Source organism: Physeter macrocephalus, chromosome 8 (genome assembly GCF_002837175.3).
Source record: "Physeter macrocephalus isolate SW-GA chromosome 8, ASM283717v5, whole genome shotgun sequence".
NCBI lineage: Eukaryota > Metazoa > Chordata > Mammalia > Artiodactyla > Physeteridae > Physeter > Physeter macrocephalus.
Window position 1 is genome coordinate 29,466,628 of NC_041221.1, and position 16,378 is coordinate 29,483,005.

The window sequence follows — 16,378 nt, forward strand, 5'->3', positions numbered from 1 at the left end:
AGGCTCAGCGGCCATGGCCCACGGGCCCAGCCGCTCCGCGGCATGTGGGATCTTCCCGGACCGGGGCACGAACCCGTGTCCCCTGCATCGGCAGGCGGACTCTCAACCACTGCGCCACCAGGGAAGCCCTCTGCCTCGATCTTTATGCTGCCATCTTACCTCTGTTTCTGTGTTTTCTCTCCCTGTGTCTCTGCTTTCTTTTCTTGTAAGGACACCAGTTATATCAGATTAGGAATCACCTTAATTGAGTATGACTGCATCTTAACTTGATTATGTCTTCAAAGACTCTATTTCCAAATAAGGCCACATTCACATGTACCAGGGGTTAGGACTTCAACATAACTTTGTAGCGGACCCAGTTCAAACCCCAACAAAAGGTACGAGCCATTCAAGGTTTTGTTGCAGAGGACTTGGACCATATTTTAGAAAATTGACTCTAAATGCAGTGCCAAGGCTCTATTAGAGTGCTGGAGAATTGGAAGAAGACTAGAATAAGGACTATCAGTCAAGGAGTTGTTGAGAGAAGATAAAGATGATGAAAACTTGAACTGAGGAGATAGCAAAGGAGACAGAGAAAGGGAGGGGAACACTAGCTCCATAAACTAGTCAAAGTGAGGGACTTGACAGCTTATTAGATATAGGTAGGATTCAAGGTGATTCCCAGATTTCCAGCTTAGGAGGCAGACTTGACCAGCAGTGATACCTTAACACCAATACAGAAAGTAACAGGAAAAGGTTGTTTCCCAAGGGATCTTGATGCATTCAGTCTTGTACATATTGTATTGGAGATACACTTGTGGGAAAGAGTTAGTATAGATGGCATTGTCTAGTAGAACTCTCTACAGTGATGGACTTGTACTCTATCGGTGCTGTCTGGTACAATAGCCACTGGCTACATGTGGCTAGTGAGTCCTGAAATGTGCACACAAGGAGGCGAATTTTTAGGTTAGTTTTAACAAGTTGAATTTCTAGTAGCCTTAGATGGCTAGTGGCTACCATAGTAGGCAGCACTGGTCTAGCAGGTATTTGGCTATATGTGTTTAATGTTTGGGAGAGATACACAGAAAGAGCATGGTCTAGACCGGAACTTGAGTTTCAGGAGTCATTAGCTTAGAGGCAATTGCTGAAGACGTGACGTGTGAGTGCATGAGCCCACGGTGAGGAGGGGGGCAGATGCTAACAGAAGAATTAAGGATGAAACTGTGGAAACACTGGTGCATAAGTGGTGCACCATGGAAGAGGGTGAGAAAACAGCTCCTGAGAAGGAGAAAGGAAAAGCAGAAAACAGAAAGGTGCTGCAAAACCAGGGGAGAAATTTCAAGGAGAGAGCAGTCCACCATGACATTAAAAAAAAAAAATTATAATAAACTATGAGAAAAGACTTTCACCATTACAATATTGTTTTGCCAGTAAATGCAGTGGTCATATTTTGTTCACCAAAAGTACATTGTGCTCTAACCGTGGATTTTTATCTGTATTCTATTTATCTTTATTCTCCCCCTATCACCCACCATTGACGTGAAAGACATTTCAAAGGTTTGTGGCAGCAACAATAAGAAATTTATGAAGATGGGACTATACATGAAATCTAGTGGGGCAGGAGAAGATGGCCAAGAGACTTGCTCCCTGGAAATCCAGAAGAGTATGCCCCTAAAAACTCAGCCCCATAGCAGGAGGGCCCAGAAATTCTTTCCCGTGAGGTCCTCAGTAGAGATTTATAATTTTTGTCAAACACTTCTACAGATAGCAATATCTTAACCTTTCATGGACTCCACCTAACTACTCTGTAAAGTGGGTGGAATTATTTCCAGTTTACGAAAGAGGAGGTTGGTAGCCCCTGGAGTTTCAGCAACTTGTCTCACATGATGCAAGTTGCACATAGTAAAGCAAAGGCAGGAATCCAAGTTCATCTGTCTTCAATGTGCTTTTCACCTTAACAGTGTTTCCTAAAATTGAGACATTTGCAAATGCCGTCATGATCTTTGCCATATCTCCTCACACCTGTACTATTAAATACTATCACTTAATATTTTTAAAAGTAAACTTAAGTTATATAAAAGCCAAATATTCATAACCTTACTTGAAAGACCAGTATCGTTTGTCATAATTAAATGATTTTTTAAATAAGAATAAATTATAAAGAATAATTTTATAAAAACATTAAAATGTTATTAAATGCTAGCTAAATAACTGCTGCCTGTCAAAGACTTTGAATCTGAACCTTTCTTTTTATTAAAAAGGAAGATTAACAAATGGTTAAAGAGGTTCTAAAAACATGCTCTACCAAAAGGAGACTATCTCCTCACCTTTTGAAAAGGGTTGCATCTAATAGCAGTGGTACTCAGGGATAAAACATCCTACTTTCCATTAAAGAATAAATAGTATAAGGTCATCTCCCTTTGCCATTTGGCAGATTTTTTTAAAAAGTACTAGGAAGTTATCATTTCAACACAAAATAAAGCCATAAGGAGGCTGTGAATTATAATCCAGGACTCTTACATAGTTTCTGAGGCCACTTGATATTTCCTCGGGAATAAATTGTCTAAAAGATCCTTTCTAGATACTCAGCGTTGCAGGCGAAATCATCCTGCACTATAGATTCCCAAGGTGCCATTCTGTACATTTCATTGATTATATTTATGGCTTTTAGGGCAACGTGGGTTAAAACCTTCCTTAGCAGTGTGACTGTTCTCTTTTAGAGGAACTAAAGGACAAAATAGACTCCACACTCAAATCAGTTTAGAGTCAAAAACTGGATAAATTGAGGAATTGGTGTTAGGCATAAAAATAGAGCCAGGCGTTGGACTAGACTATATCCCCTGATATGAGAGGACCTTCACACCCTCGTCAAGATTTCAGGAACCAATCACCATACCTCTACCTTTATAGGACTGATCCAGGTGACTGACAAAGCAGAGTTTTTGTTCTTGGGCAAAAGACTTAGCCATAATCTGATCCTGGGGGGGTGCCACCTTCTGAAGGACATTCCCAGCAAGAACCCTTGAGTCCTAAAGGTAACTCCTTCCAGGTAAAATGCAGGATTAACCTTGTCTGTATAAATTTCCACTTTATAGCAACCAATACCTCAAGTAAGTTCTAGGGTGTGTCTTTGATGTGAACCACATTAAAAGAAAATATTTTGAAATAAAACAAGAAGAGAAAGATCTCTTAGATTGTATTTTTTTTCACTAGCTAGGTTTTATGGATCTATTTTTTTAAGCTTGAGTTTAAGCTAAGAAAAGAAACTTTGCTTTTTGTGGCAAGAGTTCTTGAGTAGAAAGGCAGCTTACAATGGAAAGCATCTTGCACAAAAGTTTTGGTAATCAGGGGGGAAAATGCAGAGTAGCTTTGTAAATTTTGACATTGAAAGGCCAATGTAATGTAAATATGACTTCCTAGAGTGTAAACAGCAGTGGTTTGAAAATAAAAACTTGTACAAAACAGGCAGCTATCTAGTTAGAAGAAAATGTGTCTAATAAGCATGTATGCATGAGATGCCTTGAATATTTTTGATACTGTACTATAATTACTGAAGAGGTAGAATTTCCAGGACTTTTGAAACCATGAGAATAAAAGTTCATAGGGTTTTCCCTCCAGAAAGAGACAGCTATACTTTCTGGTATTCTTTAACAACATAAAACACATCGTTCGCACATAAATCACATACTTGGAAATGTTTGAAATTATTAACGGAGCCACAAGTTCTTAAACTTTAAAGTATCCACTGTCTCTTATTTTAGACAACAGATGAAAATATCAATATAAAAAAGTATAATTCTATTCATTTGATTTAGGATTTCCATTGTATGAAATAAAAATTAGCCTCATTTTGAGAAAATCCAGAAGTTTACCAAAAATATTCTTTAATTCAAATGTTTTCCACTACTGGGAGATTTTATATTCACTGTCCTTACCTTGGACTCCTGAACACTGACTATTTTTTCAGACTTAGACGTACTTTTCTGTCCTTTTCCATCCTGGATTTTGTGTGATTCAGGCACATTCTCAACATAGAGTCTTTTTTTCTCTCTCCCGAAAGGCTACAAGCAATTGGAAAGGGCAGAGTCTTTGCTGTGGACGTACTTGAATGGGGCTGCAGTGCAGAAAGGAGGTGGGTCGGGAACATTTGCTTTATAATCTACTCAAGTGCAAAAACTCCTCCCTTCCAGACCGCACTGGGCACTCAGGCAACAGTAACTATGTGTGTTAAATGATCCAGTGAATAAATGAATCGTCACTTTCTTCTCTGCCTATAAATCTGTGATCCAAGAATCTGCAGCAGCCCAGCTTACTGAATTTTCATACCCAGTGTCTATCCCTATGTATGTATTCCTTGCAGTTTATTCTGTATATTTTCCTGCAGACATCAGTGGTGCGTGTTTTTATGTTCTTTTTCGGTTTGGGGGATATATCCAGCTCCCCGATATCATTAGGAGACACAGATAGGCCACAAAATACGTGTCCTATTGCAAAAAATGGTTTGTTCATTTCTCCTTAAATTCTCCCATTCTGCTTTCATGACATTTACATGTGTTCATCTCTATCTTTCTTAGAGTCTTACATATTCATAACTGACAACCTCTTTTCCAATTCCATTTTTATATGTGAAATTAACCAAACATGTCCTTTTGTGCAGATTTTATCATTTTTCCTTTTATAGCTTTGTCTGTTTGTCCATCCCTCCATTCACTGATCCATCCTACAACGAAGTAATTCATTGAGTCTACCTTTAACTGCTTCCGTTATCAATTCATGTATTTATTTTTGAAAAAAGGTTTTGCTCATAGATTGTCTGCAGGCTAGACAGCAGTCTTGGTAAATTTAAAAAGCCCACCTACCTTTTACATTCTGGAAATTTTTCATATGTGATGAAGATGTATTTGTCTCCTAAGAGTTTGGGCATTCCTTGTCCTGATATTTCAGGGGACATTCTATCTTCAAAGAAGTGATCCAAGCGGCTTTTGCATACCCCCCTTCCAATGATTCTTGCCAAGAACGCTGTGGGTGGTATCTGCACCTCAAGGCCTTGTGGATGCCGTAGAAGCAGCAGGGGAGAAGGGCTTTGAAACAAGCTACTCTGTGCCATTTCGGGATCCCCATTTCCAGTTATCAAAAGGACTTCTCAGAATTTAAGGACACTTGATGCAAGCATCAGTAGATTTGATTCTTGATAGAAGCTTTTGGAGATGTATATTTCACTTGGTACTTTCTGCCAGTGCTATTTTCCCTGCTCAAAATAATGCCTGGCAGGGTAGTTCTTCCATATATTATCCATGCATCTCACCATTTGCCTAGGGGGGACAGTAAAGAAAGATGTACTATGATGGCTAATTTTTATATAAATGTATACAAAAGTGTACAATGTATTAAAAGTAGTGATAATATCCTCTCAGTTATCGTTACACTGTGTTATCTCCCAATGGGTATCACCCTACTGCTAAGATAAACAGGTTGATTTTGCCCTCAAGACATCAGATAGGTAGAAATTCACTTGGAATAGGTATTCAGATATGAAAATATGTTCATTCCTACAAACTATTTTAAAGTCATATTCTAAGTTCATATGAAGTCATCTTTCTTTCTGCTTCTGTTTGTCTTGCAGTGTCACAAGGCCAGGAGGAGGGTTCCAGGTTTCTTCTAACTCTATCGCCTTAATATTTGTCTTTGATCCTTTCTTCTGTGTGTGTGTGTGTCCAGGTATCAGGGCATCACCATCCTTGTTTCTAAGCTCTATCAGAAAAATGAGCAGCTGTTGCCAGTGTCCATTTAGCTGCCAGTCCTCTGAAAAGGACACAGGAGAAAAAACTATGTACAAAGAGAGCACTAGGTCCCTCTGCAGTGCCACGGGCACATGGAATACATGACTTGGTAGCGGAAATGGTCCTTGTTTTGAATTTGAAGCCATACTATCTCTTCCTGGCACATAGACATTTATACTCCAGGACTCTTGATAGTTCTATATGGAAAAAGTACTTCCTGTTTATATAAATCATACCTTGTGGCAATAAATGGCTCCAAGTATCAAAGGGTAAAAGAAACTGTGTGGCAAGGGATGCATATTTTTTCCACAATAGCATTTATTTCCAAATTAAAAATATGTGCTTACGTGTATATGTGTGCGTGTATTCTGCGAAAAAAATATATTTATGTATTTCTATTTCCCCAAATATATATGTTTCTTGATATAAAATATCAAGAAAAGATACTTTGTGACAACATCTAGATATAAATATCTCCAGGTGTTATTTGCCTCAGCCTGTTCAGGCTACTATTGCAAAAAGGCACTGGGTGGCTTATAAGCAACAAAAATGTATTTCTCAACGGTCCTGGAGGCTGCAAGTGCAAGAGGCTGCCGGCAGACTCGGTGTTTGGTGAGGGCCCACTTCCTCGCAGATGTCTGCTTTCTCACCGTCACCTCATGCGGCAGAAGTAAGAGCTGGCTCTGTGAGGTCTCTTTTGTAAAGGCACGAATCCCATTCATGAGGGTTCTCCTCTCATGACCTAATCACCTCCCAAAGGCCCCACCCCTAGGACCATCAACTTGGGGGTTAAGATTCACTCAGCATGATTTTGAGAGGGCTAGAAACATTCAGACCATAGCATTACTCATCATTCTTCATTATTTTCATAATTATCGGGTGCTATTTATTCAATTATGACAAACTGTATCCTTTCAAAAAATTCTCAGAGGGTTTTTGACCTACTGTAGAATAAATAGGAAAAACTCAGAGAAACCTGGTGTATCCTCCGGAAAAAGACACATCCAGGTTTCCTGGCCGAAATCTCCCAGACTCCCCTACTCTCCTCCCTCCTTGGGGAGCAGTGCAGAGCCGTCGTGAATTACTGATGAGACTCCTGTTGCCAGGCGCTGGAGAGGAGAACCATTACTGTGATCCTGAGTCTCCCAGGGCAGAACGTTCCCCACGGAGGTGCCAGGCGGCCATCTCTTTCTGAGTGTGAATTCCCTTAATACCAGGGCATGATTATTGGCAAAGAAAAGAACTAAAAGCGTGACTAAATGCACAGCAGTGCTAGGCAATCTGGATGCATTCCTATATTCCAGCGCCGGGAGTATGAAAGAGAGACGAGAAGTGAACCCGTTATAGATGCAGGTTTTAGGAATCCACTCCACCTCCACCGTAAGTACAGTTCATTCCTCGGGGGCCTAAATCAAGCCGTGCAGGTCTCCGCAGAACAATTATCTTCTCTTTCAAGACGAACAGAATGTAGACAGGCAGGAGAGAGATTTCAGAGCCCACACAGCTGCTAAAATGTCAGAGCTGAAAGCCTAAGACTGCCCCTCCTTCCTGGTCCAAAAGAGGTTGTTCAACTGCCTAAGAAAAATGGTAACTTCAGAGGCAATTCTTGGAGTTCATGTAATGATGGTTAGTACCGTGGTAGCTTGGATGGCAGTTCTGAAATCCCTAATTGGTTTACACTTAAGGTTTTCCTTAAAGATTTACTGTTTCTGGTAGCTGATTACAAAAGAGAGAAGTACATGTTTCTTTTCTTATGAATGACTTCAAATGCAGTGTGTATACCACCTGGGATAGAAAAGTACATGCCAAGCTAGATATTAATCCTTTTTAAACATATAAATATTTCCTTTCAATTCAAGACATTTATGTGCACCTACTATGTACCATAAACCTACGTCAGGGGCTGCCAGGACACAAATAAGAAAAGGATTTTATCCTGTCTCAAAGGAGTTTTTAGTGTAATAGAAGACATATCTGTCGTCTGTTGCCGCAGCAATACTGTGGTACAAATCATCTCAAAACTCAGTATTCTAGCTCGCACGTCTGTGGTTTCATCTGGGCATCCGTTGACTCCAGCCGGGCTTGGTTGAGCTTGGCCCTGAGCTGCAGGTTGGGGCCAGTACTGTCTGCTCATCGAGATGATGGGCCTCTCGTCATCCTCAAATCAGTGGACCAGCCAAGCATGTTCTTCCCATGGTGATGACAGAAGCAGGTAGGCAAGCCCAACCACACAAACGGCTTTGGGCAAATCACATCCCCTCATATTCACTAGCCAAAGCAAGTCACAAGGCCAAAGCCAACATCACTGGACCGAAGAAATACACTCTGCCTAGGAAGACTGCAAAGATACATGACAAAGGATATGGGGATATAGGGAGAAATGCAAAAGTGAGAAAAATAATACAATGAGGCACATTAGGGAAAGATAAATTCACACATGCCTGTATAACAAAGGGTGGGAATTTCAAAAGGGAAGGGATTAATTATATCTCAAAGACACTAAGGAAGTATTCTCAGTGGAGGTGACATTTGCACTCAGTCACAAAAGGTGTTTGCATTTCAAGAGGCAGACAAGGTTTATGTATAGGTGTGTGTGTAGGGGGGGAGAGGGGTGGACAGATAATAATTTCAGGATGCTCCTAGAGCAATAGTGGTGGAAATGTGTAGGACAGTCTCAGTGTTAGGTTACAGAGAAGTAAATTCAAAAGAAAACATAGAAATAGAAAAAGTATATCAATAGGAAAACTACAAGTAGACAGCAGAGATGTCCTGTGTCAGAAGTTCTTGTGTTATATGTTATTGCCGGAAGTTCTTTGAAAAGACAAGTGTTTGAAAATTCTGAAGGAATGAAATGTGAAAAAGCACACAAGGATAGAATTTTTGTTTGTCTTTAGAGCTATAATTAGAGCTGGAAATGACTTAGAAATTATCTAGATCAACTCACTTATTTCACAGATCAAGAAATGTGTATTTTGGAGGTAAATTCATTCTCTCTCTCTCTCTGTCTCTCTCTCTGTCTCTCTCTCTCTCTATATATATATATATATATAAATGTATATTCACACATCTGTATGAAATATATAAACATATTTAGAAAGAGAATAAATGTCTTCCTAAATAAATCTATCCATCTAAATATGTAAAATATATACTATATAAATATATTTATATAGCACGAGAATAAATTCTTCCATATATATGTATACATGTCTGTCAAGGTTGGGAGAGGGGCAACTATGAAATGAGCAGACTTCTTAAAGCAGTATTCTAAAGAACTCTCAATTCCTCATAAACTTAAAAACCACTTGCACCTTCATCAGGTGATCTTTCTGGTTCTGAGGAACAGAATATGAGTCACATTATTCAAATGCAAAGGGAGGAATGATTAATAAGAAGGAAAAATAAGTATTGCCACAGATATTCAAGGCCTGGAAATACCATCTGAAGTGCCAGGTCTAATGGAGGAAGGAAGCAGGGGCTCCCCAGAACTCAGACCGCAGAGTTTGGGGTACCGTTATCAAAAGATGGGGGACTGAACCCCAGGGGGCAGGTGAGGGCAGAGACAGCAAATGTTCTCTATACCCGCTGGCCAGTCTTCCCCTCTTGTGAAACACATTCCCCTCATTCGTAAATGAAGCATAATCATCTGCCTAACTAAAGTATAATTAGAAAAGTAAATCAGTTTGTGTTCATAATGTATGAGCTTTCTTCCCAGTATAGAAATAATGAGACCTTGAAGTTGTGCCCTTTCGATAATCACCATTAACGTAGATCAGAGGTCAGCAAACTACAGCCCTTGTGCCCTTTCGATAATCACCATTAACGTAGATCAAAGGTCAGCAGACTCTAGCCCTGGGGCCAAATCAGCTGATCTGTTTTTACAGGACAAATTTTATGGAAAAATAGCCACGACTGCTCGTTTACATATTGTTTATGGCAGCTTTTGCACTAAAACAGCAGGGTTGAATAATTGCAACAGAGACAGAACCCATATGGCCTGCAGTGCCTCAACTATTTCTTATCTGGCCTTTTACAGATAGTTTGCCCACCCCTGATGTAGATATTGGAGGATTAGCCCTTTTCTGGAATGGGTGAAACGTGCATGTGCTCCCACTTCCGGTGATGGATTCAGCAGGGGTCGGCCCAGGAAGGATGTCAGTGGCAGGAGTGTCACCTCCCTTGCCTCCTTCCCGGGGCTCCGCTCCGGCCGCCCTTAACCCTGTGTTCTGTCTGTGTCCTTTGCCAGACTCCGACCTGAGCATGCGCACACTGAGCACGCCCAGCCCAGCCCTGATATGTCCACCCAACCTGCCGGGATTTCAGAATGGAAGGGGCTCGTCCACCTCCTCGTCCTCCGTCACCGGGGAGACGGTGGCCATGGTCCACTCCCCGCCCCCGACCCGTCTCACCCACCCGCTCATCCGGCTCGCCTCCCGGCCCCCCAAGGAGCAGGCGAGCATCGAACGGCTCCCGGACCACGCCATGGTGCAGATCTTCTCCTTCCTGCCCACCAACCAGCTGTGCCGCTGCGCCCGCGTGTGCCGCCGCTGGTACAACCTGGCCTGGGACCCGCGCCTCTGGAGGACTATCCGCCTGACGGGCGAGACCGTCAACGTGGACCGCGCCCTCAAGGTGCTGACCCGCAGGCTCTGCCAGGACACACCCAACGTCTGTCTCATGCTGGAAACCGTAAGTGTCAGTGGCTGCAGGCGGCTCACGGACCGAGGTCTTTACACCATCGCCCAGTGCTGCCCGGAGCTCCGGCGGCTGGAAGTCTCGGGCTGCTACAATATCTCCAACGAGGCAGTCTTCGATGTGGTGTCCCTCTGTCCCAATCTGGAGCATCTGGATGTGTCAGGTATGTGGCCACCCTTCCCAGCGCACCATCCCGAACCCGTAAAGGACACTGCCACCCGGGAAGGGTCCCCCTTGTGATAGCCAGGGGTCAGGAGGCTGACTCTTCTTCCTGAAAAACTGTCTTTACGGAATCATGACCCTGGGGGCCAGAGGTATGCCTTTCATCAAATGATGTCAACTTCTTAGGGGAACCGGAGGCACCTTTTGTCCGGCAGTTCAAGTTGGGGTCACTTTTAAGTGTCTTTCCTCCCCATCATTCTCAAAGTAATTTCAGAGCAACCGTCGATAATGGGAACTAAATATCTAATCACAGATAAATAGGAACCAACTCTAACTCAAATGGAGGTAGTTTAGAAACTGCCCTGACGTCCACTGGTTACTGTTTCCTGGAGCCTGAGAGCTGTGTCTAAGCTGATTCTGTGTTGTGGCCTGTGATTGTTATTGCTCAGCATTTTGCAGGCATTGGGGAAAATCCATCATGGCCAAGCATCTCTTCATATTTCACCCCTATTCTCCTCCCCCGTGGGCTGATTTTGCACCTTTTCTCAAGCACAGTTCTCAATTAGTAGTGCAAGGTTAGGGCCCACCAGGGAGAGCCTTTTTAGTTCCTTTTAAAAATGAAGGAAATCCCAGCATGGCTGCTTTGCTTGAAGCCCTCTCTCAGGCAGGAAGAATTAAAACCCAGACTCATACTTAGGCGCCAGACGTGGATCCAGCCGGACTAACAGCCTTTCTTTATCTCATCCACTGCTCAGTCAGAAGACGAACATTGGAGAGGCTGAAATGTGTAAGATGCATCAGGGAGTTAAAGAAATGAACAGCGTGAGCTACAACCTCAGGGATTGTTGGGGAAGAGGGTCAAGAAGTAAAAACCACCGTGACGGGTGAATAAACAGAATTGGGGGTTTACAAGCATCTGAGGTAAATGATACCCTCCAGCAAAAGCTGAGGTAAAAGTCGCCTCTCTGAGGTCGCTCTCTCTTTTGAAAACCGACATCTGAAAATATTTCCGATGACAGTCAATTATTTCTCGCAGATTTTTCCCTTGCTGGAAAGCAGCTCTTTGCCCCCCTCCTTCAGCTGGCTCCAGGACAGAGCCATAGAAACTGTATGTTCAGTTTGTCATGAGCAGCTGTCGGCATAAAGAAGCAGGAAACGAAAAGGTTTTCTTACATTTTCCCCCCAAGGAATTCTGGAAAAAGAAAGCATTGTGATGTGGTAGAAACTAGTTTCAGAACTCTGTGATTTGGGACAATTCACAGCTTTCTCTAGATGTGTTTCCTCTTCGTTAAAAAAAAAAAAAAAAAAAAAAGGGACGGGGGGCTAAGGGATTGGATTCTTTAACAGGCGAAGATTCTGAAGCTTGTGGGCCTCCTTTATAAACACCTCACTTTCTCAGATTAGAAAATGACTCATTTTTGGACTCCTCATCTTTGTTCAGGGGGCACCCGTGCACCCTCAGTACAGGCTGCAAGTAATTGTGTTCTGCCCTTGGAGTCCTTCTGAAATTCAGAAATGCAGAAACTACTTGGGCTATTTGAGAATGGAAGTTTCTGGTCTTCTCGCCTGGGTGTATGGATCCTGCTTGGTCCCTTTGCTAACCATTATGTAAGCCTTGATGCCCTTTGTCTTTATCAACCTGCCTCATTGCAGAACCTAAAATATTTGTGTATCTTCCTCACATGTCTTCCGATGCCACGCTGTGATCTGGGTATATAAAGACTGTGTACACAGGGGAAGCTCTGACTCACCGAGAGCACATCATTGTAGATATCGGCAGGAGTGGTGATGGGTGTTTTCAGGGAGATGAACTTGAGGGACCCAACAAGCCAGAGGGATGGATTTGTATCACCACCTCTGAACAGTGCCCTCCAGTTCTGAGGGAATCTAGAAATTGTGATTTCACCTATGCCTCGTTCCCTTTGGTTCTCACAGCTGGCCTCTGACAGTGACCACCTTCTCAATGGCAATAAACTTGACTTTGGAAGACTCATCGCTGGTCTAGAGCCTAATTTCCCCAGAGGACGTGAGACTGCCCCTCCCATCCCTAGCATGTCCATCTTGAAAGTTATCTTTTCAAGTCACTGAAAGTTACTATAACTAGCTCTAGTGTTTTTTTCATTATCACTTATTCCCTTTTATTAAAGTTTAGTCAGGGTTCTCCAGAGAAATAGAACCAATAGTATATATATAAAGAGATTTATTAAGAGGAATTGGCTCACACAATTACGGCATCTGAGAAGTCCTACAGTTTGCCGTCTGCAGGCTGGAGACCCAGAAAAACCAGTGACTCAGTTAGCCTGAGTCTAAAAGTCTGAGAACCAGGGTTGCTGATGGTGTAAGTCTCCGTCCGAAGGCAGGAAAAGACCACTGTGTTAGCGCAGACATTCAGGCAGAGGGAGAGTTCTCCATCCTCCACCTTTTGTTCTATTGTGACCCTCAGCAGATTGGATGGCGTCCGTCTGCACTGAGGAGGGCAGACTGCTTGACTGAGTTCCCCGGTTCAAATGGTAATCTTAACCAGAAACACGCTCACAGGCACACCAGAAATGAGGTTTAGCCAAATATCTTGGCATTTCATCACCTAGTCAAGCTGACACATAAAATTAAACATCACAATCAATAACATCTTTAAACATCAATGGAGTATATTAAGGCTAACCAATTTTTAAAGTATAAAATCTTGTGATTATTACAAGTGAAATGGCTTCAAGAGGGTCCCCTGTAATTGGAGATCTGGGACGCCTCCTTACTACTCTTCCTCATCTTTTATATCAGACCAGGTGACTCCTGTCCCCGTGATTCTACTTCCCCAGAACCTTGAGTCCGTGCCCTCTCCCCTACCTGCCAGCCTAGATGCATGCTTCCCCTGTCATTGTCCCTGCACCTACCTCAGCCTCATCGACCCGCCCTCCACACAGCCAGCCTCCAAAGGGATGTCTTCAAACTGCAGGACTAACCATTCATTTTCCTGCATAAAGTCTCCAATTCCCCCTCATGACATACAGGAAAAAGTTCCTCAGCAGAGTATACATGGCCCTTCATGAGCTGCCCTTTTCAAGTTCAAACCTCACGCCTTTCCTGTGTAACCTCAGTGCTCCCTTCTATGGACCCAGTTGCATTTCCCAAACACATCATGTCTGTGCACCCTGGGATGTGTGGGCACTCTCTGACCCGCGTGCCATTCCCTCCTCTGCCCCCTGCCTCTCCCCGGCAGCCCTCTTAACAGATTTCTCATTGCTGGAGCCCCAGGGCAAGCATCCCTTAAGTAAAGCCTTCCCTGCCTGATGCCCGGTAAGCTGAAGGTTTCCTCCCAGGTGTCCACCTTTTGAGTATAAGCAGGTAGAGTGTTACTGGGGTTTGCAACTTTATACTTGTATATTCCCAGATTCCTTTCTCTCAATTCATTACAAGCTTTCTATGGGCAAAAATGAGGCATATTTTATCTCTGCACTTTACGAGATTGTAATTAAGTGAACAGAGGGGTGTCAAAGCCCTAAACAGTCATCTTGACCTCTGAAGGGTTCAAACAAAGTTGTCATGGGTTAATACTCTGAATAAGCATTTAGGAAGCTGTGTGCAGTAAATAAAACTTCCTCACCAGTAAAATTGAGTTCGTTGGGAGGATTAAATGAGTTAATTCATGATAAGTCCTCACATGTGTGTTCTGCTGAAAACGATGTAGTAAGCATTCAATAAATCATAACTGTTATCATCATTTTTGGATTGTCATTGTTATTAACATGCTTGCAAGGCAGTAGTTGGTCTTCATCTGGCCTTTTATGTCGCAGAGAAGTAGATATTACCCCAATAATGAGAGGACGTGGTAATGAAGGGCATATTTGTGAAAGCTGAACCAAATCTGGAATTAATTGAAGATATCCCCAGATTTGTTCAACCCATACCGTTCACTCTCTGTTGTGTAATATCCCTACTCCTTACCCTGAATGTTAAGGCAGGCCCCCAAGATCTTATCCCAATGGACCATTCCCATCTTAGTTGCCATTAAATCCTATGCTCTAGCCTATCAACACTCCTCACTCCCCCTCTGCCTCTATGCTTTCTTGTCTCTCAAATTTGCTCATACTATTACCTTATACTACCTGGGCTCCGTATCTGTGTATTAAAATTGTTTCTCTCTTCCAAGAATCCCCATATAGGTATCACCACTCCCAAGACTTCTGATGCCCCCGTGTCTGCATATTCACTTCATGCTGACACATCTACTGTAAATCTCTCATGCAATTCATCAGTTGCATGCTATATATACCATCCCTGCTACATTGGAAACCTCGGATCAGGAAACTTTTCCCTAGTCGGACTGTACAAGTCCTATAATCTCACTGAATCCGAGATGCCTCATCTTTAAAAACTGAAGTTTAAAGTGAATGATTTCTCAGGCTCTCTCCATGTCTGTTATGTATGAGTGCATCCACTAGCCACAGATATTACCTACTGAGCCATGCACCAGTTTATTTTCTTTTCAACCCAAACTTAGCAAATCTGTAAGAATTAAGGCTAAAGCTTACATTTTAAATTATTGATCTAAAATGATACAAGCATATCAAAATAGTGTCTTTACCAAAACTGAGCTCAGCTAGTATTTCATTAAATTGGGGGCTTAGTTTCAAAAACCAAGCATATATTGATATTTCCCTGGACCAAATAGAGTATCCTCCCTGGAGTGCAGCAGATTCTACTAGATTTTTTTTTTTTTTTTTAATAGGAAACTGGAACGAAGAGTTTAGGAACAAAGGTTGTCATAGGATCTTGAAAAACAAAGTGCCTTCACAGGCATCACAGATGGGCAACCACTACTGTCAACATATAAATTCAGCATAAGCAGGATCGCAGTCAGTATAAAAAAGAAATTCAAAATAAAGGAAGATTTCAAAGTTCCAGTTGAAGGGTACCAACCACGTTCTGCAAAACCACGGAGCCCACTGGAGTAGTGTGGGCGGCCTCGACAAGCTGCATCTTTGTTCTCCAGTGTTGGAGTATATGCTTTGCTCCTTCCTGAAATTCTTTGACTTGGTAGCACATGGCTTCTGAGCCTCATTATTCCCATGACCTGAATTTTATAAGAGTTTCCTGGGCAGCCTGCCAGGAGTGGGAGGAAGGGTCCCCGTTAGCCCTGTCACGTGGTCGTTTAGAAGCCTTGGAGATGACGTCATCAGCCAAGGCACAGAGCTGCCAGGGTTGAGGTACCTGGCTTTAGAGCTGCCAGAGGGATTTGGGGAAAGCAAAGAGAAAATGAAAAGTGTATATGCAGTCTGTGTAGCAGAATGAAATATATGTATACATATACATTTATTTATATAATGTGTATCGGCTATGGATATTAATTATATTCATATACGAAAAATATACTGTACATATTTTAAAGAGTAATATCCAGTGAACTGAAATACACAATTAAATGGGGGTTTCATATGTCATTATATATTCATTATATATTGTATATATTATATATAATATTCATTATATATTATATATAATAATTATATAATATATCGTATACATATATGCATGTAAAATGCGTATACACACAGACATTCTTAGGGGAAGGGAGGTTGGAAACGGTGTTTCGAGAGGCATCTAGAGATATCTTCCTCAGCACTAATTTCCTTATCCGTAAAATGGATTTTTTTTTTTTAACATCTTTATTGGAGTATAACTGTTTTACAATAGTGTGTTAGTTTCTCCTTTACAACAAAGTGAATCAGTTATACATATACATATGTTCCCATATCTCCTCCCTC

The 16,378-nt window shown here is 42.1% G+C and overlaps 1 protein-coding gene across 2 annotated transcripts in view; it reads left to right on the forward strand.

Annotated features, from left to right (window-relative positions):
* Positions 1-16,378, forward strand: part of FBXL7 (F-box and leucine rich repeat protein 7) — a 457,095-nt gene that overhangs the window by 433,107 nt on the left and 7,610 nt on the right. For both annotated transcript variants that reach the window (XM_024118365.3, XM_055086513.1), the window contains one exon: positions 10,006-10,617. In XM_024118365.3, the coding sequence (XP_023974133.1) occupies positions 10,006-10,617 (612 nt within the window). The remainder of the gene's footprint in view (positions 1-10,005; positions 10,618-16,378) is intronic.